The sequence below is a fragment of the Pelophylax lessonae genome (assembly GCF_965119305.1).
Source record: "Pelophylax lessonae genome assembly, chromosome: 8".
NCBI classification, from domain to species: Eukaryota; Metazoa; Chordata; class Amphibia; order Anura; family Ranidae; genus Pelophylax; species Pelophylax lessonae.
In genome coordinates this window covers 297,538,906-297,561,345 of record NC_138775.1, presented here as the reverse complement: position 1 = coordinate 297,561,345, position 22,440 = coordinate 297,538,906, and the positions used below count along the sequence as shown (strand labels likewise).

Sequence of the window (22,440 nt, the reverse complement as noted above, 5' to 3'; positions counted from 1 at the left end):
CCATGTGATTGGCCCTCCTGATCACATGACGGCTGTGTCCAATCACAGCCGTCATGCAATGTAAATACAGCCGTTGTAACGGCTTCGATCTCTTCTCCTCCTCCTGACAGATCCTGTCAGTGAGGAGGAGAGGATCGATACTGCAGCCGGGGTGATCAGTGAGTATTTCTAAGTACTCACTGATCACAGGGGGGGGTCTGTGCTGGTAATCAGAACATTTATTACCAGTGCAGCCCTGGGGGGGGGGGGGTGCCACTAGAGCCATCAGGGATGCCTACCCATGACCACCAGGGATGCCCACCATGGCCACCAGTGGCCTTGGCCAAACAGCCTGCCAGTGGTGCCCTCCTATCAGTGCTGCCCACCAGTGCCCGTTATTGCCATCTATCAGTGCCCCCCATCAGTGCTGCCTATCAGTGCACACCAATGCTGCATATCAGTGCCTATCAGTGCCCATCAGTGCTGCATATCAGTGCCACCCCATCAGTGTCTCCTCATCAGTGCCTCAGTGCGGCGTCATCAGTGCTCATCAGTGCAGGAAAAAACGTATCGATTTACAAAATTTTATAACCTAAACAAAAAACTTTTTTTTTTTTTTTCAAACTTTTCGGTCTTTTTTTATTTGTGCACCAAAAAAGAGAAAACCTGGCGGTGAATGAATACCACCAAAAGAAATCTCTATTTGTGGGGAAAAAAATGACACAAATTTGGTTTAGGTACAGTGTTGCATGACTGCGCAATTGTCATTCAAAATGCAACAGTGCTAAAAGGGGAAAATTGGTCTGGGAAGGAAGGGGGTGAAAGTGCCCAGTATTGAGGTAGTTAATGAGACCCCCAGATCACGATCTATTATTATTTGGTTTGTGGTGCTCAGATGCAGTGCAGTTCCTCTTTTAACCACTTTAAGACCGGAAGATTTGGCTGCTCAATGACCAGACCCTATTTTGCGATCCGGCACTGCGTGATTTTAACGGACAATTGCACGGTCGTGCGACGCAGTTCCCAAACAAAATTGACGTCCTTTTTTTTTTCCCACAAATTGAGCTTTCTTTTATTGGTATTTGAACACCTGTGCGATTTTTTTTTTTTTTTTTTTTTTTTTTAATTTCTGCGCTATAAACAAAAAAAATGATAATTTTGAAAAAAAAACACCATATTTTTCACATTCTGCTATATAACATTCCCAAAAAAATGTAAAAATCTATTTTTTTAACATTTTAGGCCAATTTTTCTGCTACATATTTTTGGTAAAAAAAAATCCCAATAAGCGGATTTTGATTTGTTTGCGCAAAAGTTATCGCATTTACTAACTACGGGAAAGATTTGTCGTTTTTATTATTTTTTTTGTGTTTTTTACTAGTAATGGCGGCGATCTGCTATTTTTTTGCGGGACTGCGACATTGCGGCGGACAGATTGGACCCCTAACTGACATTTTTGACACTTTTGGGGGTACCAGTGACATTACTACAGTAATCAGTGCTAAAAATATGCACTGTCACTGTAAAAATGCCATTGGAAGGGATGGGGTTAATACTATGGGTGATCAAGGGGTTAAATGTAAGCCTAGGGGAGTGATTGTAACTGTGGGGGGGGGGGCGTGGCTTGTAAAATGATCATAGACATGTGATCCTATATAGCAGGATCACATAGTCTCTGTAATCATGTCAGGGAGAATGACAGACGCTGTTTTCATCAGCCGTCTGTCCTCCTCTGTCAGCGGAGGGATTTCAGTGGTGTCAGGCGGCCATCGGAGCTGCCTGACACTTGCGGCAGATTCCCCGGCTGACGAGCGGGAGCGCGCCACCGCCGGCGCGCGATTGTCCCCGCCCCCCCCCCCCAGCTCCTCTTAGGCGAGCGGGCCTTTGCCTGGGAGAGCCAGCCTGCTGCAGTACATTGGTGGATGGATGTAAAGTGGTTAAACAAAGCGTCTTTTGTAAGGATCACAGGGATGTTTTTATTGCATATTTGAGTAGGAGACGGTTGCTTCTCTTTAGGGAAGGCAAAACTTTCTTTGTCCTATTTTACCGTCATCAGAGTGATAGAAAATACAGATTTTTGGGTTGTCAACAGAACAAGATTAGAGGCAAAATCTTCCAATGGGGACACCAGCTCTGGTGACACACCAGAATTCCCTCAATGTTGAGGGTTTTCCTCTTAACCACTTAAGCCCCAGAGGATTTGGCTGCTTAAAGACCAGGGGGTATTTTGCGATTCGGCACTGCGTGACTTTAACGGACAATTGCGCCGTCGTGCGACGCTATACCTAAACGAATTTGACGTCCTTTTTTCCCCACAAATAGAGCTTTCTTTTGGTGGTATTTGATCACCTGTGAGATTTTTTTTTTTTTTTTTACTTTTTGCGCTATAAACAAAAAAAGAGCGTCAATTTTGCAAAAATAACAATATTTTTCACATTTTTAATATGAAATTCCCCCCCAAAAAAATGTAAAAAATAACATTTTCGGCCAATTTGTTTTATGCTACCTGTTTGGTAAAAAAAATCGCAAAAAGCGTATTTTGATTGGTTTGCGCAAAAGTTATTGTGTTTACTAACAAGGGGAAAGATTTTCGTCATTTTTGTTGGTTTTTTTTTTTTAACGCGTAATGGCGGCGATCTGCGATTTTTTTTTTTTTTTTTTTTTTTTTTTTTTTTTGTGGGACTGCGACATTGCGGCGGACAGATCGGACCCTTGACTGACATTTTTGACACTTTTGGGGGTACCAGTGACATTACTACAGTAATCCGTGCTATATATATATATGCACTGTTACTGTAAAATTACACTGGCAGTGAAGGGGTTAACTTTATTTGAGAGGGAGGGGCTGTGTCCCTAGGGGCGTGATTCTAACTGTGATTGGCTGTGGCTTGAGCTGTAGAAACAGTGATCAACGGTCCTACATAGTAGAACCGTGTGATCAGTTTCTACACAGGGGAGAATGACAGGCAGCTTGTTTACACAAGCCGCCTGCCTTTCTCCCTCTCCCCCGACGATCGCTGAGTGAGCGGCGGACATCAGGTCCGCCGGTCACACGCGGGGGGGGGGGGTCCGTGACCATGCGGGAGCGTGCCACCGGCGGCGCGCGCTCGCTCCCCAGAGCCTCACAGGCTAGTGACGTACCGGTACGTCACTCTGCCTGTGAGGGGCTGACCGCAGCAGTATATGTACTTGCGGCGGTCGGCAAGTGGTTAAGCCTCGTACACACGCACCGATCGGCCGACTTTTGTTCAGTATTGTTGTGTCGTTTGAAATGTGCTCTAGACTTGCGCTGGACTTTTGTTGGCCGACAGAAACCAACTTCAAAGTTATGTCATGTGATTAACTTTCCGTGTGTTTTTCTTCTCGGAGCATGCCCAGTCTTGCTCATCTGAATTTTGTCTGCCGAAATCTGTACTGACTGACGAACAATCGGCCATTTTGACGGCCAACAAAAATTTTATAGCCTGCACACCAGATTTTGCTCGGCCGAAAAGTCGCAGTCGGTTGTCGGAAGCATCATACTTGACAAGCCAACAATCGGCCGATCGGACGTTGGCCGAAAATTCACGGCCAACAATCGGTGCGTGTGTACGAGGCTTTGCTTCCTTTTGTCTGTTGGACAGGAAGTGAAGGGAAATCTCCTCAATAGGACACTAATGGCAAAAAGTGGTTATAACCCTCCTTTTAACTCCATCCAAAATGAAATGAAAAATGTTTGCCTTCAAATCTACTTTTAACAGAGAGAAAGAAGTCTCCTCCCCTGCCAGAGGGTTGTGCTTAGTGGTGCACTGAAATTTCGGCAACCGACCTTTTCGGTCAAAAATGGGCCTATCTCATTTCAGCCGAAAACGGGACATATATATGTTGAAAATTAATGGCCACCGGAGCAGCAGCTTTCACTTCAACTTGTATGGTGCTTGACCAGCCAGCTCCCGAGACTTGCCATTTGTACCTCCTCGTCCGTCCTGTGCTAGACTAGTTGCTAGAATTGCCAGCCGCCTGGTGTCTAGCAACCAGTGACGTCACAGTCCCGAGAGGAAAGCGAGGCCGAGAAGAGGACCCAGCATGCAGAGCGGAGGAGGAACTCCTCGTCCTCCTCCGCGCTTATTACTGACTCTCTGGCTCCATCCACCTCCTCCCTCCATCTTCTACTGTATGGCCGCTGCGGATAGGAAGGACAGGAGCAGAACCAGAGTCAGCCTGTTATTTGTGGGGAGCAGTGAGTGACAACATATTGTATTATGATGTGCATAAAATCATTTGGGGGGGGAAAAAGTCCTTTTCGATTGGTTTTCGGCCAAGGGCATCCTGAATTTTCGGTTTCTGTTTCGGCCCAGAATTTTCATTTGGGTGCATCCTTAGTTGTGCTGTGTAAATCTCAGGACTGGATTGACGTATGCTAATTCAGGTAACATGGCTCCTTTTTATAGGCATTTCTTTTGTGTAGTGAACTTACCCCCGTGGGGGGGGGGGGGGGGGTTGAGCTTTAATGTGCAATTTTTTGTTTCAAAAATTGTTTTTCAGAGATGCACTGTTCTTCATTTTTAATTTTTTTTTTTTTGTCTGCATAGGTATGAAATGTTGCAGGACAATGTGGAAAGTTACCGTCGAGAAATCGCATCTTTACAAGAGAAATCCCAAAAATTGTCAGCGACAACACAAAAACAGGAGCAGATCATTAATACCATAACACAGGATCTGAGGGCAGCCAATGAGAAACTAGCACTTAGTGAAGTAAGTAATCAGTGAGGCTCAGCATCTGGTGTGGGTGTTAGCTATGCAAATCCAGTCTGCCTAGGAACGCCCACTGCTCCTGACACCCACCCATCAAGGCATTTTGATATTTGCATAACTCCTCCCAAGAGCAAACCCCCTGCTTGCATCAGGACTGAGGAGTATTGGTCGACCGATATCATTTTTTTTTTTACCGCTGATGCCGATATTTTGGTCATTGGCTATCCGTAACGGCCGATATTGGCCGATATTTTCGGACATTAAAATTTTTTTATTTTTTTTGTCTACAGGTACTGTTGTGGAGGGATCTGGGGGTCTAAAAGACCCCAAACCCCTCCTCTGCACTTAAAAGCATTCAAAACGCCAAGTTTGATTTTTTTTTTTTGAATGCCTTAAGTTTTTTGAGTTCGGCGCCGCCAGTACCCGGAAGTGATGTCATGTTATATCACTTCCGGGTACTAGGCGGCGCCGAATTCAAAGAAATAGAGACCCGGTCAGACGGCAGCAGTGAAGGTAGGATTCCCGGGTCTCCCAGTTGGTGGGACAGGAGACCTGGGCGAGCCGCTGGAAGGGGGGGCGTCCCCTCCCGCTACTTGGAATGACAGCCGAGCGGCTTCTCAGCCGCATCAATTGTCATTACAAGACAGCCAACTGTTGGCTATGGACACCGGTACCGGGGTGATGCCTCTAGCTGCAGCCATCACTCTTTAGGGTTCCGCTCCAATCCTGAGAATTTATATTAATTTTATTGCTAAAGCCTGTAGGAAACCTAACAGTTTTTGGGGGTGTTCCGATCTTTTGGGTCACCCACAGCACTTAAAAGAAAGTGTAATGCTCTTACATTTACATCAAGTGACGTAGATGTGTGTATACTGTATGTGCTACAAGGACAATAAAATTACTAGCTATGTACCTTCATCATATACAGATAGAGAGAGAGATATACAAATAGAGAGAGAGATATACAAATAGAGAGAGAGATATACAAATAGAGAGAGAGAGATATACAGATAGAGAGAGAGAGATATACAGATAGAGAGAGAGAGATATACAGATAGAGAGAGAGAGATATACAGATAGAGAGAGAGAGATATACAGATAGAGAGAGAGAGATATACAGATAGAGAGAGAGAGATATACAGATAGAGAGAGAGAGATATACAGATAGAGAGAGAGAGATATACAGATAGAGAGAGAGAGATATACAGATAGAGAGAGAGAGATATACAGATAGAGAGAGAGAGATATACAGATAGAGAGAGAGAGATATACAGATAGAGAGAGAGAGATATACAAATAGAGAGAGAGAGATATACAAATAGAGAGAGAGAGATATACAAATAGAGAGAGAGAGATATACAAATAGAGAGAGAGAGATATACAGATAGAGAGAGAGAGAGAGATATACAGATAGAGAGAGAGAGATATACAGATAGAGAGAGATATACAGATAGAGAGAGAGAGATATACAGATAGAGAGAGAGATATACAGATATATATATACAGATATATATACAGATATATATATATATATATAATCTCAAAATATAAAGAACAAATGGGCTGGAGGACGTTTGTGGCACAGTATTAACTCACGAAATATAAAAAATACAAAAATGTATTGGATACATGTATATTAATAAAAAACATGCCTGCCCCCATAGAGGGCCAAACAAGACAGTACAAGTGTATCAAAATCAACTGAAAGGCGGTCAAAAAAGTTTGAAAACAAGATATTTCCTCTTCTATAGATTGGATATCAACTGTAGATGTATTCCCAATTAAAGGGCGCTCTAGAGAAGCATCTCCAATCTTTACATGTTTTGTGGTTTTTGCCGCTTCGTCAGGAGTTTAGCTTAAGAGGAATATAGGCTCTGTATAAGAATACAAACCAGAAAATAGTATAAAAAAGCAAAACAAATCATACATAGTCACATATAAAAAAGAAACAAACACTATCAAAGTGTCACAATAAATCTAAACATTTGTTTAGACACAAGAAAATAGAAACATCTGGGCTTAGAAGTGTTCTTATTTTCTTGTGTTTAACGCATATATTTAGATTTATTGTGACACTTTGTTGTTTTCTTTCTGATATGTGACTATGTATGATTTTGTTTTGCTTTTTTATACTATTTTCTTGTTTGTATTCCTCTACTGATCCTATATTACTCTTGAGCTAAACTCCTGAGGAAGCGGCAAAAACCACGAAACATGTAAAGATTGGAGATACTTATCTAGAGGATCTCTTAATTGGGGAGACATCTACAGTTGATACCCAATCTATATAAGAAGAAATGTTTTCTAACTTTTTGACCCTCTTTTGGTTGATTGTTTTGATACATTTATATGGTCTTCTATGGCCCTCCATGGGAGCGTGTTTTTATTAATATGTATCCAATATATTTTTCTATTTTTTATATTTTGTGAGTTCATACTGTACCATAAGTCCTCTAGCCCCTTTGTTCTTTATATTTTGAGTGACGTAGATGTGTTCTCATTTTTGTCCTAAATTTTATACTTTAAGCTGATTTTATTTTTATTTTATTTGTTTTATTATCACAAGGTTAAGGCAGAAAATCTGAAGCGTGAAAAGGAACTTTTGAAAATGACGGAATCTCGTCTTAGCCAAGAAAGAGAGTCCTTACTTGCTGAGCAAAGAGGGCAAAACCTGCTGCTTACCAACCTACAAACCATCCAGGTCAGTAGAATGATTTGACATGTACAGTATAAGGGGGGGGGGGGGGGGGGGGGTTAATTGTGTGAAAGTTCTTCAGTAGCCATTGCTAAGTCTGCAGGCACACTCCCAATTGGGGCGGGGAAGATATGTCTGGAATTAGTGTGTTTTTATAGTTTGCACTGTGGGCCAGTTCACACCACATGCTGTCCAGTGCATTATTTTTCTGCATCAAAAACGCATGGATAATAGGTTATATGGTTTCCAATGGCAAAGTCACCCCTTCCTCCCCCTTCCTCGTCCCCCCTTCCTCCCCTTTCCTCGTTCCCCCCCCCCCCTTCCTCCCCTTTCCTCGTCCCCCCCCCCTTCCTCCCCTTTCCTCGTCCGTCCCCCCCCCCCTTCCTCCCCTTTCCTCGTCCGTCCCCCCCCCCCCCTTCCTCGCCCTTACTCGCCCCCTCCTAAATGTTTTTATTAAGATTATATAGGGGACAAAGTCCCCCATGTGGGTTTTTTTTTTTTTTTGACAGGTTCTCTTTAATGAGACATCTAGGGTCCCCCTTCTGCTCCACTGAATTTAATGCAATGCAAATCATTTTGCATTGCATTCTTTTCCACCCGTCCTGGCCAGGGACATAGAGAGGCTGACCCGGAAGAGACGTCATACAGTGCATCCGGAAAGTATTCACAGCGTTTCACTTTTTCCACATTTTATGTTACATTCTTATTCCAAAATGGATTCAATTCATTATTTTCCTCAAAATTCTACAAACAATCCCCCATAATGGCAACGTGAAAGAAGATTATTTGAAATCTTTGCAAATTTATTAAAAATAAAAAAAGGAAAAAAAAATCCCATGTACATAAGTATTCACACCCTTTGCCATGACACTCAGAATTGAGCTCAGGTGCATCCTGTTTCCACTGATCATCCTTGAGATGTTTCTACAACTTGATTGGAGTCCACCTGTGGTAAATTCAGGTGATTGGAGATGATTTGGAAATGCACACACCTGTCTATTGAAGGTTCCACAGGTAACAGTGCATGTCAGAGCACAAACCAAGCCATGAAATCCAAGGAATTGTCTGTAGACCTCGGAGACAGGATTGTATGGAGGCACAGATTGGGGGAAGGGTACAGAAACATCTCCGCAGCATTGAAGGTCCCAATGAGCACAGTGGCCTCCATCTGTAAATGGAAGAAGTTTGGAACCACCAGGACTCTTCCTAGAGCGAGCCGCCCGGCCAAACTGAGCGATTGGGGGAGGAGCGTCTTAGGGAGGTGACCAAGAACCGATGGTCACTCTGACAGAGCTCCAGCATTTCTCTGTGGAGAGAGGAGAACCTTCCAGAGGAACAACCATCTCTGCAGCACTCCACCAATCAGGCCTGTATGGGTGTGGCCAGATGGAAGCCACTCCTCAGTAAAAGTCACATGACACCCCGCCTGGAGTTTACCAAAAGGCACTTGAAGGACTCTCAGACCATGAGAAACAAAATTCTCTGCTCTGATGAAACAAAGATTGAACTCTTTGGCCTGAATGGCAAGCGTCATGTCTGGAGGAAACCAGGCACCGCTCATCACCTGGCCAATACCATCCCTACTGTGAAGCATGGTGGTGGCAGCATCATGCTGTGGGGATGTTTTTCAGTGGCAGGAACTGGGAGACTAGTCAGGATAGAGGGAAAGATGAACGCAGCAATGTACAGAGACATCCTTGATAACCTGCTCCAGAGCGCTCTGGACCTCAGACTGGGGCGAAGGTTCATCTTCCAACAGGACAACGACCCTAAGCACACAGCCAAGATAACAAAGGAGTGGCTACGGGACAACTCTGTGAATGTCCTTGAGTGGCCCAGCCAGAGCCCAGACTTGAACCCGATTGAACATCTCTGGAGAGATCTGAAAATGGCTGAGCACCGACCCTCCCCCATCCAACCTGATGGAGCTTGAGAGGTCCTGCAAAGAAGAATGGGAGAAACTGCCCAAAAATAGGAGTGCCAAGCTTGTAGCATCATACTCAGAAATACTGGAGGCTGTAATTGGTGCCAAAGGAGCTTCACCAAAGTATCGAGCAAAGGGTGTGAATACTTATGTACATGGGATTTTTTTCCTTTTATTTTTAGTAAATTTGCAAAGAATTCAAACAAACTTCTCTCACGTTGTCATTATGGGGGATTGTTTGTAGAATTTTGAGGAAAATAATGAATTTAATCCATTTTGGAATAAGGCTGTAATGTGGAAAAAGTGAAGCGCTGTGAATATTTTCCATATTCCATATTTTTGCATTTCTTTCCGGATCACCAACAAGGAGGTCAGGAGAGCGGACGGATGTGTCCACTCTTCTCCCTCCCCTCTACCAGGCAGCAACTGCTATGTCGGTCCTGGGCCTGCTGATGGGCAAGCAGAGCCCAGGATAAATGGTGGGTATGTCGTTACCAGGGGGGTGTGGAAGCAATCGGTGGCAGCGCAGTCTCCCCAACGCTTTCATCTGACAGGCAGGAGTCTGTCAGATGTACACACGTGGTGTCAACAAACCACCACCCCCCCCCCCTCCCCCGCCGCTGTGGTGACAGGGAAAGGGTTCACCCAAGAAGCTTTTCATATCCATTTCAAGCTATTTGACTGTACCAGGTGCTCCTAAATTTTATAGAAGGGTAGATGGCATGATTGTATCTCAGTGGTGCTAGCAAACACTAGATTGACTACAGCTTAAAACGGCGTTCCGGCTTCAGGGGGTGAAATTTAGATACAAACAGTGCTTTAAGTGGCCCAAAAGAGGAGCCAGTACTCTATTATAGCCTATAAATTTTGTCCCCCCCCCCCCCCCCCCCCCACATCAGGGTCCCCACAGAGCACCCCCCCCCCCCTGGCCTGGGCTGGGACTCCGGAGCAGGGGGACTCACTGGTGGTGACTGGTCTGGCTCTGGAGTGGGAAATATTCTTGGGGGGGGGCAATTGAGGGGGCGCAGATGTCCAAAATGAGCATACTGGTACGCTAAGGCGCACGGAGAGGTGGCGGTATGCTCAAGAGCCATATTTTGAAGTGGTGGTACGGAGTACCAGTGCATACCGGCCCACTTAAAGCACTGGATACAAATACCCCCGGGACAGTCAGGACTAGTACATTCCATAATGGATAGCCTCTAAACTGTCAAAGGTTGCACTTGCCTTGGAAATTTCTTCTCCAGCGCTGCCATCTCAGGTGTGGGCAGCTGAAGCCAGCGTGTCCTCTTCGGTGACGTCTGAGTCCCAGAATTCCCTGCATCGGCCCCGCTCGTCACTTCCGGTGCAGGTGCGGCATTCCCTGCTAAACAGCTTCTGGGCATGCTGCGCCTGCACCAGAAGTGACGAGCGGGGCCGGTGCAGGCGCATTGACTCCTGGGAGCGATGACGTTCAGCTCCCAGGAGCCATCGCAAACGGGAAGAGACGGCGTGGGCCGCGGCCGCAGAGGTAGGAAGTGGAAGGAAGGTGAGTATATTTTCTTCTATAATAAGGTAAGGGAACAAAAAAAATAATCAGGAGCATCCATTTCATTTTCAGGTGACTCGGCAAGCAGATGGTCCAAAATCAATTTTTTCGATTTTGAGGCCGGAACTCCGCTTTAAAGCCTAACCATGCTGTGTTTTTTTTTTTTTTGTTTTTTTTTTTTAAGGTCACCTTGGAAAGGTCAGAGACAGAATTTAGGCAACGATACAACAACCAGATTGAGAGACTGGAACAAGAGCTAACGCATGTGAAGAAGAAGTTGGAGCATGAAATAGAACAGAAACACTTGCTGAGCAAGAACCAGGATGTAAGTATTCCAAATCTCTGGACAGACAATCGTGTTTTCCCACACCTTGGGAGCACTGAAATCACCTGTGGGCTTTTTTTTTTTTTTTTTTTTTTTTTTTTATTAGGTTCAGATCCTGGATCTCAAGAGACAGTGCGAATCCGAGTTAAATCTTCACAACAGCACCAAGGAGCTTCTGAAGAATTCAAACAAAGAAATCGCTACGTTGAGGCAACAGCTGACCAATTTCGAAGCTCAGCTGGCCTCGCGTTCGAGTCAGCCATCCGCAGAAGGTAATATATTGGAGAATAAAAATAGAAGAAATTGCGCTCAGAGGTCCATTCAGCAGCTGAATCATAAAGTGATAAAAAATTAAACAGTGCAGCGCTTTAGACATAAAATAAAAAAATAAATAAAAAAAAACACCTTAAAATTAGGTGATAAATAAAAAAATCCAAAGTGGATCAACACCACAGTGACAATCCAAATGTCCGCTTTAAAGGTCACTATATATTAGATTATCCAGTGATCCACCACCATGGAGATATTTCCCTCTCTACCAATCCAAGAAACTCCCTCTCTCCTTGCTATAGGTACTCAGTTTTATTTCTGCCTAGTCAGGAGTAAGGACCCATTTCCTTGCTGGGATCTCTGGTCCTGGCAATTTTTTTTCCTTTTTGGATAATTTTTTTTCTCCTGTTTTCCTACTACAATCAACTGCTGGACTGGGCGACGGGCTGGATAATCTGACTCCAGTGGTCATCCCAGTCTGGCCAGCGAGCGCACGCAGACCTCAGCTCCGCACTAGGTCGGCCATGATATAGTCCCACCGGACGGGGGCTGGCCTACGAGTGAAACGCCTTGCGAGGTTGTATACAACCAGGTCTGAGTCACAGCATTCCTCCTGGCCGACAGCCCCCTCATTTAGAGATAAAGAAGGCTCTGTCTGAAGCGGTGTCCACCTGGTTCCTGGTATGGCAAGTAACTAGCCTCCCTCTCTCCCTGGAGTGTATTGGGGTGGACCTGGGCCCCTCCATGGGATGGTCGGACCCCCGGGTTCCCCACCTTTCTGTTAGGCACCCCCCTCATCGGTCTGGTGCTGGGGCTGCTGGGTGTTTTGGTCCACCTCTTGGGGTGGGGGCTGTACCTGGTGGGGGGCTCCTTCCAGGGCCCCCCTTCCTGCCTCTGCCATTTTTCTGAGGCCTAGGGATCCCTCTTGGGATCCTTGTGGTGCCACCATTTTCTTGTAGCCTGTGTGCTTTCTGCACGGCGGCCATGTTGGTGTAGTCCGGCGGCCATTTTTCTGTGTGTTAATGAAAATGGCGGAGGCCATGACAGTGGAGTCCTCTGGGTGGTAATTTCGGTGGTGGGAGCCCCTCATCCCCTGGTGCTGATCACCAGACATAGAGTGCAGATTATCCTGGTGCCTGCATGTGCCTGTTTCTGCTGGGTGGCAAGTCTGGTGGGGTCCTCTCCCTCTCTGCTGAGGATCGATTGGTTCTCTGTTACCGGCGACCGGGGGGGGGGTGTCCCTTAGCAAGCAGTGTTTTTACAACTTTTTTTTTGTGGGGTTCCCCCTATTGACTCATAGAGTCTTTGGGGCACATTTCCCCACCTGATACCCTCTCAGAGGCTGCGGAGGCCTCCGGGTCCCAACCATCCATTGATGCACTGACGGTGGTTCTAGAGTCCTTTGTGTCCCAGGTGGAGGTGTTTTTTGGGTGATGGGCTAGCAAAAAGCGGCCCCTGCCTCATCTGTCTCCTCAGATCCTGAATCTGATTCGGCCGCCGCGAACGTGGGGGACACTGCTGAGTCACGCGTCCTAAATTCTCTGATAGTGAGGATGATTCCTCCACTCCTGTAGCCGCACACGAAAAAGGCGCTGGTGGATGCACTGATTGTATCTGAGCGTGAGACCTTAAAGATGGGGGACGCAGCTAAAGCTGCGACAGGTCTGTTTCGTTTGGCACTCACAAGCCATTCAGAGTGGCAAAAGTGTATCCTTGCCCCTCCTATTTTGATAGAGATGTCGCTAAAGAGTGAGAGCGACCAAAATGTCCCCCTTGTGGTCCCTAAGCTATTTGCTATGCGGTACCCCAATGAGGAGTCCCTTTAACAGTGGACTTTTTCACCAGTGGTGGACCCTCCGGTTTCCAGATTGAACAAGGCAACCATGATTCCGGTTGAAGTCTCCGGCCTTTAAGGAACCGGCTGACAGGAAGGGGGAGGATGTGGCCCGGAATATGTAAACTCTAGCTGGTTCGGCACTGAGACCAGTATTCACCATTGCCCTGGTGTCGCAAGCTCTGACCAAGTAGGCTAAGCTTTTATGCCGTGACTCCCCCTGCCTTTGCTGAGCTGGTGGACCAGTTGGTCCAGGGGCTGCAGTTTATCTGTGATGCCTCTTTTGATGCGGCTCCCCTAGTGGCTCAGCTTTGTTTCGACAGTAGTCTTTCTGCGTATGCTTTTGGCTCAAATGGTGGCTTGCGGACCGGACTTCTAAAAACGCCTTGACTGATCTTCCTTTTCAAGGAGATTGCCTGTTTGGAGCTACTCTGGGTGACATTAAGGGTCTCATGGGGGCGGAGGGGAAGAGTACCTTTCTTCCGCAGACATAGGCCATCTTTCTTGGCTCGTAAAAAGTTTTTTCGTCCCTCAGGGTCGACTGACAAAGGCTCAAAGCCTTTCAGGGCCTCCTCCTGGAGTATCCAAACGAACCTGGTCTAGCAAACCGAGAGCGGGCTTCTCCAGATCCATGGACAAGGCTGTTTCAGCATGAAGGTGTGCCCTCACCCATATCAGGGGTAGGGGGCTATCTTCGCTGGTTCCTGGGCACGTGGACTTCCCTGGTACAAGAGAAATGGGTCCACAAAGTAATTTGGTCCAGCTACAAGATCGAGTTTCACTCTTGTCCCCATCAAGGTTCTTTCCTTCCAACTTGCGTCTGTCCCCGGACCGCTTACATCAAGGATGCTTACCTTCACATTCCAATATGTGCCAGTCACCAGCGTTTCCTCTGCTTTGCTGTGGGAGAGGAGTATTAACCATTTGTGGCGTTACACTTTGGTCTCGTCTCCGCTCCTCAGGTCTTCACAAAAGTGTTAGCCCCGGTGTTAGCTTTGTTACGCCAACGGGGGATCGCAGTGCTGGGCTACTTGGACAATTTCCTTCTGCAAGCGGAGTCTTGCTGCTCTGGTGTAAAACCTGGAGATCACAATACAAACTGCGGGAGTTTGGCTGGATTCTGAATTCTCAGAAGCTTGCGCTAGTTCCGTCCACAAAGCTGGACTATTTGGGTCTGACTCTGCACTCGGCCTTAGCCAGAGTGCTCCTTCCTCTGGACAAACTCCAGAAATTGCAGTCTGCAATTTGTCTCCTGCTGTCCAGAAGATGGTCATCCCTCTGGACTTGCACGCGTATGCTGAGCCTGATGGTATCTACCTTCGAGGCGGTTCCGTGTGCACAGTTCCATATGAGGTCCTTGCAAGGGAGATTCTGCCAAATGGGACAAGACTCTGCAGTCTCTGGACAATCCAATTCGGCTGAGCCGGGGAACGAGGGAGTCCCTGACATGGTGGCTTCGTTCTCGGCGATTCGGCTGGGCAAATCCTTCCTCCCGTTTTATTGGACAGTGGTCACCACGAATGCCAGCCTGTTCAGCTGGGGAGGTGTCCTCGGCAAGCATTCTGCTCAGGAGATCTAAAAAAAAAAACAAAAAAAAAAAACTTTAAAGTCTGTAGCATTACAGCGGCCAAATAATTTTTAAAAGGCTGCTAATGCACCAAAAGTCAGATGTATTCTTAGTGGCAGGCAGGTCTAATAGACATGATCATACTCTGCATCTCCCCAACTCATACTCATCACAAAGGTACCTCTGATCTTGGCTTGTAGGGTAACTTGTGCCGGGACTGAAACTGCAGCAAGTGCTGGATTAGAAGTGCAAATTGTGATCAGAGGTACCTTTAATGATGAGCATGCACTGTTGGGGAGACCCTGAGTTTTTCCATGGTATGGTCTTTTTTTTTTTTTTCTCATGCCTCTTTGACCTGCCTGTAACTAAATTTACGCCTGACTTTTGGTGTGCAGTACTTTCAAAATTAAAGCATTATGGGGAAAGCTTATTTGGCTGCACTTCTCCTGTGGATCACAGCTGAAAACGGGGTCACAGTAGTGCAGAACAAACTGCAGAGAGACAGTGACCAACTCTCTGAGAACTGAGCAATCAGCTGCGTTTGATCGCTCAGTTTTCAGTCTTGAAGCTGGCAGAGGTCAGATGAAGCATTTACATAGTTACATAGTTACATAGTAGGTGAGGTTGAATAAAGACAATAGTCCATCCAGTTCAACCTGTGTAGGTGTGTGTGGCTGTAATCATCTCACATACCCCTGAATGTTCTGATCCTTGAGATGTAAGTCTAAGAGTCTTTTGAAAGCCACCATACTTCCCGCAGAAACCACCTCTTGTGGTAGAGAATTCCACAATCTTGTAGCCCTAACAGTAAAGAACCCCCCACGTTGCCTGAGGTTAAAACGCTTCTCCTCTAATCGCATTGTATGCCCTCGAGTCCTCATGCAATCCCTTCGAATGAACAGCTTTTTTTCTAAGCTGGGATCCCCATTAAGATATTTATAAATTGCTATCATGTCCCCCCTCAGACGTCTCTTCTCCAGGGAGAATAAATCGAGCGATTGTAGACGCTCTTCATAGTCAAGGTCCTCCAATCCCCTAATTAGTTTAGTTGCCCTTCTCTGGACTCTCTCCAGCTCCAACACATCCCTCCTGAGGACTGGTGACCAGAACTGGACAGAATACTCCAGATGCGGTCGGACCAGAGTTTTATAAAGTGGAAGGATTATAGTTTTATCTCTGGAATACATCCCTTTCTTTATGCATGCTAATATTCTGCTGGCTTTGGCAGCTGAATTTACCTGGGTAAGTATGATTCTTTGGGGAGGGGGGCTGAGAAGGCGCTCGGCTGTCATTACAAGGAACCCCCCACCGCTTTCCACGGCCCGCCCGGGTCTCCTGTCCCACTGGGAGACCCCGGCATCCTATGTGCACGGCCGCTGAAGACCCGATCAAAGCCGCATTCGGCTCTGATCTGGTTTTTTACATGGAGACCCGAAGTGATGTCATGACATCACTTCCGGGTACTCGGCGCCAAATTAAAAAAAAAAAAGCATTCAAAACAGCCAAACTTGGCATTTTTAAATGCTTTTAAGTGCAGAGGAGGGGTTTTTCAAATGTCTGAAAATATCGGTCGATATCCGATGACCAAAATATTGGTATCGGCATTAAAAAAAATATCGGTCGATCACTAGTCTCTTCACTCCAATTGGCTTTCACTGAGCTCTGCTGAGTATAACTTTAGTTCCCTGCCCCCTGCTTTTTGAAAGCTCAGACAAGCTGTATAATTTCTGCACGTTGAACGGCTGTAGCAAAAGAGAAGACTGCAGATAAACAGATACAACTTACAGTGGGTACGAAAAGTATTCAGACCCCCTTAAAGTTTTCACTCTGTTATATTGCAGCCATTTGCTAAAATCATTTAAGTTCATTCTTCTTCCTCATGAATGTACACATAGCACCCCATACTGACAGAAAAACACAGAATTGTTGACATTGTTGCAGATTTATTAAAGAAAAACTGAAATATCACATGGTCCTAAGTATTCAGACCCTTTGCTGTGACACTCATATATTTAACTCAGGTGCTTTCCATTTCTTCTGATCATCCTTGAGATGGTTCTACACCTTCATTTGAGTCCAGCTGTGTTTGATTATACTGATTGGACTTGATTAGGAAAGCCACACACCTGTCTATATAAGACCTTCCAGATCACAATGCATGTCAGAGCAAATGAGAATCATGAGGTCAAAGGAACTGCCTGAAGAGCTCAGAGACAGAATTGTGGCAAAGCACAGATCTGGCCAAGGTTACAAAAAGATTTCTGCTGCACTTAAGGTTCCTAAGAGCACAGTGGCCTCCATTATCCTCAAATGGAAGACGTTTGGGACGACCAGAACCCTTCCTAGAGCTGGCTGTCCGGCCAAACTGAGCTATCGGGGGAGAAGAGCCTTGGTGAGAGAGGTTAAGAAGAACCCAAAGATCACTGTGGCTGAGCTCCAGAGATGCAGTCAGGAGATGGGAGAAAGTTGAAGAAAGTCAACCATCACTGCAGCCCTCCACCAGTCGGGGCTTTATGGCAGAGTGGCCCGACGGAAGCCTCTCCTCAGTGTAAGACACATGAAAGCCCGCATGGAGTTTGCTAAAAAAAACACCTGAAGGACTCCAAGATGGTGAGAAATAAGATTCTCTGGTCTGATGAGACCAAAATATAACTTTTTGGCCTTAATTCTAAGCGGTATGTGTGGAGAAAACCAGGCACTGCTCATCACCTGTCCAATACAGTCCCAACAGTGAAGCATGGTGGTGGCAGCATCATGCTGTGGGGGTGTTTTTCAGCTGCAGGGACAGGACAACTGGTTGCAATCGAGGGAAAGATGAATGTGGCCAAGTACAGGGATATCCTGGACAAAAACCTTCTCCAGAGTGCTCTGGACCTCAGACTGGGCCGAAGGTTTACCTTCCAACAAGACAATGACCCTAAGCACACAGCTAAAATAACGAAGGAGTGGCTTCACAACAACTCCGTGACTGTTCTTGAATGGCCCAGCCAGAGCCCTGACTTAAACCCAATTGAGCATCTCTGGAGAGACCTAAAAATGGCTGTCCACCAACGTTTACCATCCAACCTGACAGAACTGGAGAGGATCTGCAAGGAGGAATGGCAGAGGATCCCCAAATCCAGGTGTGAAAGACTTGTTGCATCTTTCCCAAAAAGACTCCTGGCTGTATTAGATCAAAAGGGGGCTTCTACTAAATACTGAGCAAAGGGTCTGAATACTTAGGACCATGTGATATTTCAGTTTTTCTTTTTTAATAAATCTGCAACAATGTCAACAATTCTGTGTTTTTCTGTCAGTATGGGGTGCTATGTGTACATTCATGAGGAAGAAGAATGAACTTAAATGATTTTAGCAAATGGCTGCAATATAACAAAGAGTGAAAAATTTAAGGGGGTCTGAATACTTTCCGTACCCACTGTATGCTGGATGATTTGTTTAATCTCGGTGTATCACCTGAGGCCAGTCACTTCACTGGGTATATGGAAGGATTTACATCCACTTTATCATGCAACATAGGATTTTATGCACGCTATATTTTTCCGACTCCTTTTCTCCGTGGCTCCAAGTCCTGCTAAAAAAAAATGCGGAGCATGACCTTGACCCTTACTTGACCCAAACACGAACCCTGGCACTGACCTAGATCAAACCTTCATCTAGGCATTTTTTCTCTTTGCAAGGAGAGCGAGAGATGCAATGTATCTTACACTCCAGTCACAGAGAGAATTGCAGGGGGTGGGCTTCACTGTGATAACCAATCAGAGGCTATCACAGCGATCAGGTGACCCGGAAGCGGGAGTTCCAGGTCCCGATCGTTAGTACGTGACAAGGGCTCTCGGTGGGATCGTGCTGTGCATTGCGCTCCCAGCACAGATTACCCATATGCGGTCCCAAAAAAAGCCCTGTCCCGCGAGGCCACGTATATGCGTACTGTCAGCGTAAAGAGGTTAATTTTTGTGTGCTAATCGCTAATTTTTTTTTAGACAAGGAAGCAAACGCTGAAGATTTGGAGGAATTGAAGAATAAGCTGAAGCAGGCTACAGAGCAAATCAGTGATCTGAAGGAGAGGCTGAAAACTTCCACCAGCAATGTGGAGCAGTACAGGGAGGTGGTCCTTGGCCTGGAAGAGTCTCTGAACAAGGAAAAGCAGGTAATGGAAAACTTCAGCATCCACTTTGTTGTAGAAAGTTCTGGAAGAATCTGCAGGTTATTCAGTGCTCACACAGAATGGCGGCTTCCACTCTTCAGCACTCATTCGCATTTTCTCTTAGAAACACTTATTGTAGAAACAGCGAGGGAAGGGGGTCTTATAAGCCAGACCTGTTTCTGAAATGGGGCTCACAATTTACAATGTTAAGAGTGGTCTCCAACCTGCGGTTATCCCCCATTCAGTCCATCATATATGCTGCTCTCAAACTTATCCACCTTACCAACCTTTCCATGTCTTCCACCCCCTTCTGCCAATCCCTCCACCGGCTTCCATTCAGTGTCCCCCTTCCCTCTGCTAATCCCTCCATTGGCTTCCATTCAGTGTCCTCCACCCCCTCTCTTCCAATCCCTCCACTGGCTTCCATTTAGTGCCCTCCACCCCTCTCTGCCAATCCTTCCACTGGCTTCCATTCAGTGTTCTCCACCCCTCTCTGCCAATCTCCCTACTGGCTTTCATTCAGTGTTCTCCTCCCCTCTCTGCCAATCCCTCCGCTGGCTTCCATTCAGTGTCCCCCACCCCTCTCTGCCAATCCCTCCACTGGCTTCCATTTAGTGTCCCCTGCCAATCCCTCCACTAGCTTCCATTCAGTGTCCTCCACCTCTCTCTGCCAATCCCTCCACTGGCTTCCATTCAGTGTCCTCCACCCCCTCTCTTCCAATCCCTCCACTGGCTTCCATTTAGTGCCCTCCACCCCTCTCTGCCAATCCTTCCACTGGCTTCCATTCAGTGTTCTCCACCCCTCTCTGCCAATCTCCCTACTGGCTTTCATTCAGTGTTTTCCTCCCCTCTCTGCCAATCCCTCCGCTGGCTTCCATTCAGTGTCCCCCACCCCTCTCTGCCAATCCCTCCACTGGCTTCCATTTAGTGTCCCCTGCCAATCCCTCCACTGGCTTCCATTCAGTGTCCTCCATACTTCTCTGCCAATCCTTCCACTGTCCTTCATTCAGTGACCTCCACCCCTCCCTGCCAGTCCCTCCATTGGCCTCCACTCAAAATAAAATTATGCAGCTGTTATACATTTTGTTAGATTTTGTTCTTCTGTTTAATAGGTCACTGACGAAACCCGTAAAACCATAGAAACACGCATGAAAGAAGCAACAGAGTACCAGTCACAGCTTGAGAAGAAGTTGATGGAAGCAGAGAAAGAAAAACAAGAACTTAGAGATGAGAGACATAAAGTTGTGGAGAATCTGGAGCAGCAGGTATGAATCTTACTATTTCAGACATAGCGGTCCTGGGTGAGCGCTGGTGGCTGCAGGCAAACTCTGGGGCAGCATTGTCACACCTTACCATCAACTGTCTAGGGGGAAAATATTAAGTAGAGATTTTGGACTTTAACCGCTTCTGGACCTGAAGGTTTTACCCCCTTAATGACCAGGCCATTTTTTGTGATTCGGCACTGTTACTTTACGTCATGTGACGCTGTACCCCAAAAAAACTGATGTCCTTTTTTTTTTCCACAAATAGAGCTTTCTTTTGGTAAACTCTGCGGTATTTTTTTTTTTTTTTTGCGCTATAACCAAAAAGCGTAAATTAAAAAAAAAAAGTATGTGTGTATGTATGTATGTGTGTGTATGTGTATATATATATATATATATATATATATATATATATATATATATATATATGTGTGTGTGTGTATATGTATATATTTTTTTTTTTTTTACTTTCTGATATAAAACACAGCCAATAAAAAGTCAAAAACCTTTTTTATAGCCTTTTCTTTTTTTTTTTTTTTACTAGCAATGGCGGTAATCAGCGATATTTTTTTAGCGGGACTGCAGAGGCCAAATCGGACATCTAGTTGATACTTTTGACTCTTTTTGGGGACCAGTTACGTTATCACAGTTATCAGTACTAAAGCAGCCTTTTTCAACCATGGTGCCTTAAACATTTTTCAAGGGTGCCTTAGCAAAATGCCTAAATCTTGCCCAAAATTGTATACAATCCAACAGATGAATTAACCACTTAAGCCCCGGAGGATTTGGCTGCTAAAGGACCAGGGGTTTTTTTGCTATTTTTTACTGCGTGACTTTAACGGACAATTGCGCGGTCGTGCGACGCTGTACCTAAACGAATTTGACGTCCTTTTTTTCCCACAAACAGAGCTTTCTTTTGGTGGTATTTGATCACCTGTGCGATTTTTTTTGATCACGCGCTATAAACAAAAAAAGAGCGTAAATTTTGCAAAAATAACAATATTTTTCACATTTTTTTATATGAAATTCCCCAAAAAAAAAAGTAAAAATCAAAATTTTTTAACATTTTTCGGCCAATTTGTTTTATGCTACCTATGTTTGGTAAAAAAAATCGCAAAAAGCGTATTTTGATTGGTTTGCGCAAAAGTTATCGCGTTTACTAACAAAGAGAAAGATTTTTGTCATTTTTGGTGTTTTTTTTTTTAACGCGTAATGGCGGCGATCTGCGATTTTTTTTTTTCGGTACGGCGACATTGCGGCGGACAGATCGGACCCTTGACTGACATTTTTGACACTTTTGGGGTTACCAGTGACATTACTGCAGTAATCAGTGCTATACATATGCACTGTTACTGCAAAAATGACACTGGCAGGGAAGGGGTTAACTTTATTGGACAGGGAGGGGTTAAGTGTGTCCTAGGGGCGTGATTCTAACTGTGTAGGGACATTCCTATTGGTGTAAAAGCAAAAATCAACCGTTCTACATAGTAGAACGGACAGATCTTCACTTTTACACAGGGAGAACTGACAGGCAGCTTGTTTACACAAGCCGCTCTGTCTTTCTCCCTTCACAGGAGCGATCGCAGTGTGACTGGCGGACATCGAGTCCGCCGGTCACACGCACTGACTTGCCTGTGAACGAGCCGCGGCGGGCGCGCGCCTCGGCGGGCGCGCGCCCGCCCGCGATAGGCTCGCAAGTCAGTGACAGGCGAGTGACGTACCGATACATCACTCTGCCTGGCCGGGGCTGACCGCCGCAGTATATAGTCGTGCGGCGGTCGGCAACCGGTTAATCCTGGATTTTAGCTACACAAAGCCACAGGTTTTTATTGTGCACCATTATGACCACCTAGCCGCTAACCTCCAACGAACCATGAACATCATTGGTTGATAAGGAGAAAGTCTGGTACCTGCACAGCATCCTTGTTTGCCCCCCTCCATCGGCACTAGGGTCTTGTTAGCTAAGTGAGGGAGAAGAGAAACATTGGAATACTAGTCAGTACCAGTGTGCAAAGGTGTATTTACTTCAGAAGAATAAATCCCCTCTAATGTTGGGTGTCCTACGTGTATGGTTTCGGCTGCATTGTGTAAACTTATTAAAATAGTTTTTACATTTTAGAATAATTTTAAAGGGTGCCTTGACTGAAAAAATGTTACACTGGCCTAGAAAGATTTTAG

At 45.7% G+C, this 22,440-nt stretch overlaps 1 protein-coding gene across 1 annotated transcript in view; it reads left to right on the top strand.

Annotated features, from left to right (window-relative positions):
* Positions 1–22,440, top strand: part of TPR (translocated promoter region, nuclear basket protein) — a 240,379-nt gene that overhangs the window by 49,271 nt on the left and 168,668 nt on the right. Inside the window, exons 18-23 of the mRNA XM_082266381.1 lie at positions 4,551–4,713; positions 7,280–7,414; positions 11,045–11,185; positions 11,292–11,457; positions 18,837–19,003; positions 20,113–20,265. Of these exons, the coding sequence (XP_082122507.1) occupies positions 4,551–4,713; positions 7,280–7,414; positions 11,045–11,185; positions 11,292–11,457; positions 18,837–19,003; positions 20,113–20,265 (925 nt within the window). The remainder of the gene's footprint in view (positions 1–4,550; positions 4,714–7,279; positions 7,415–11,044; positions 11,186–11,291; positions 11,458–18,836; positions 19,004–20,112; positions 20,266–22,440) is intronic.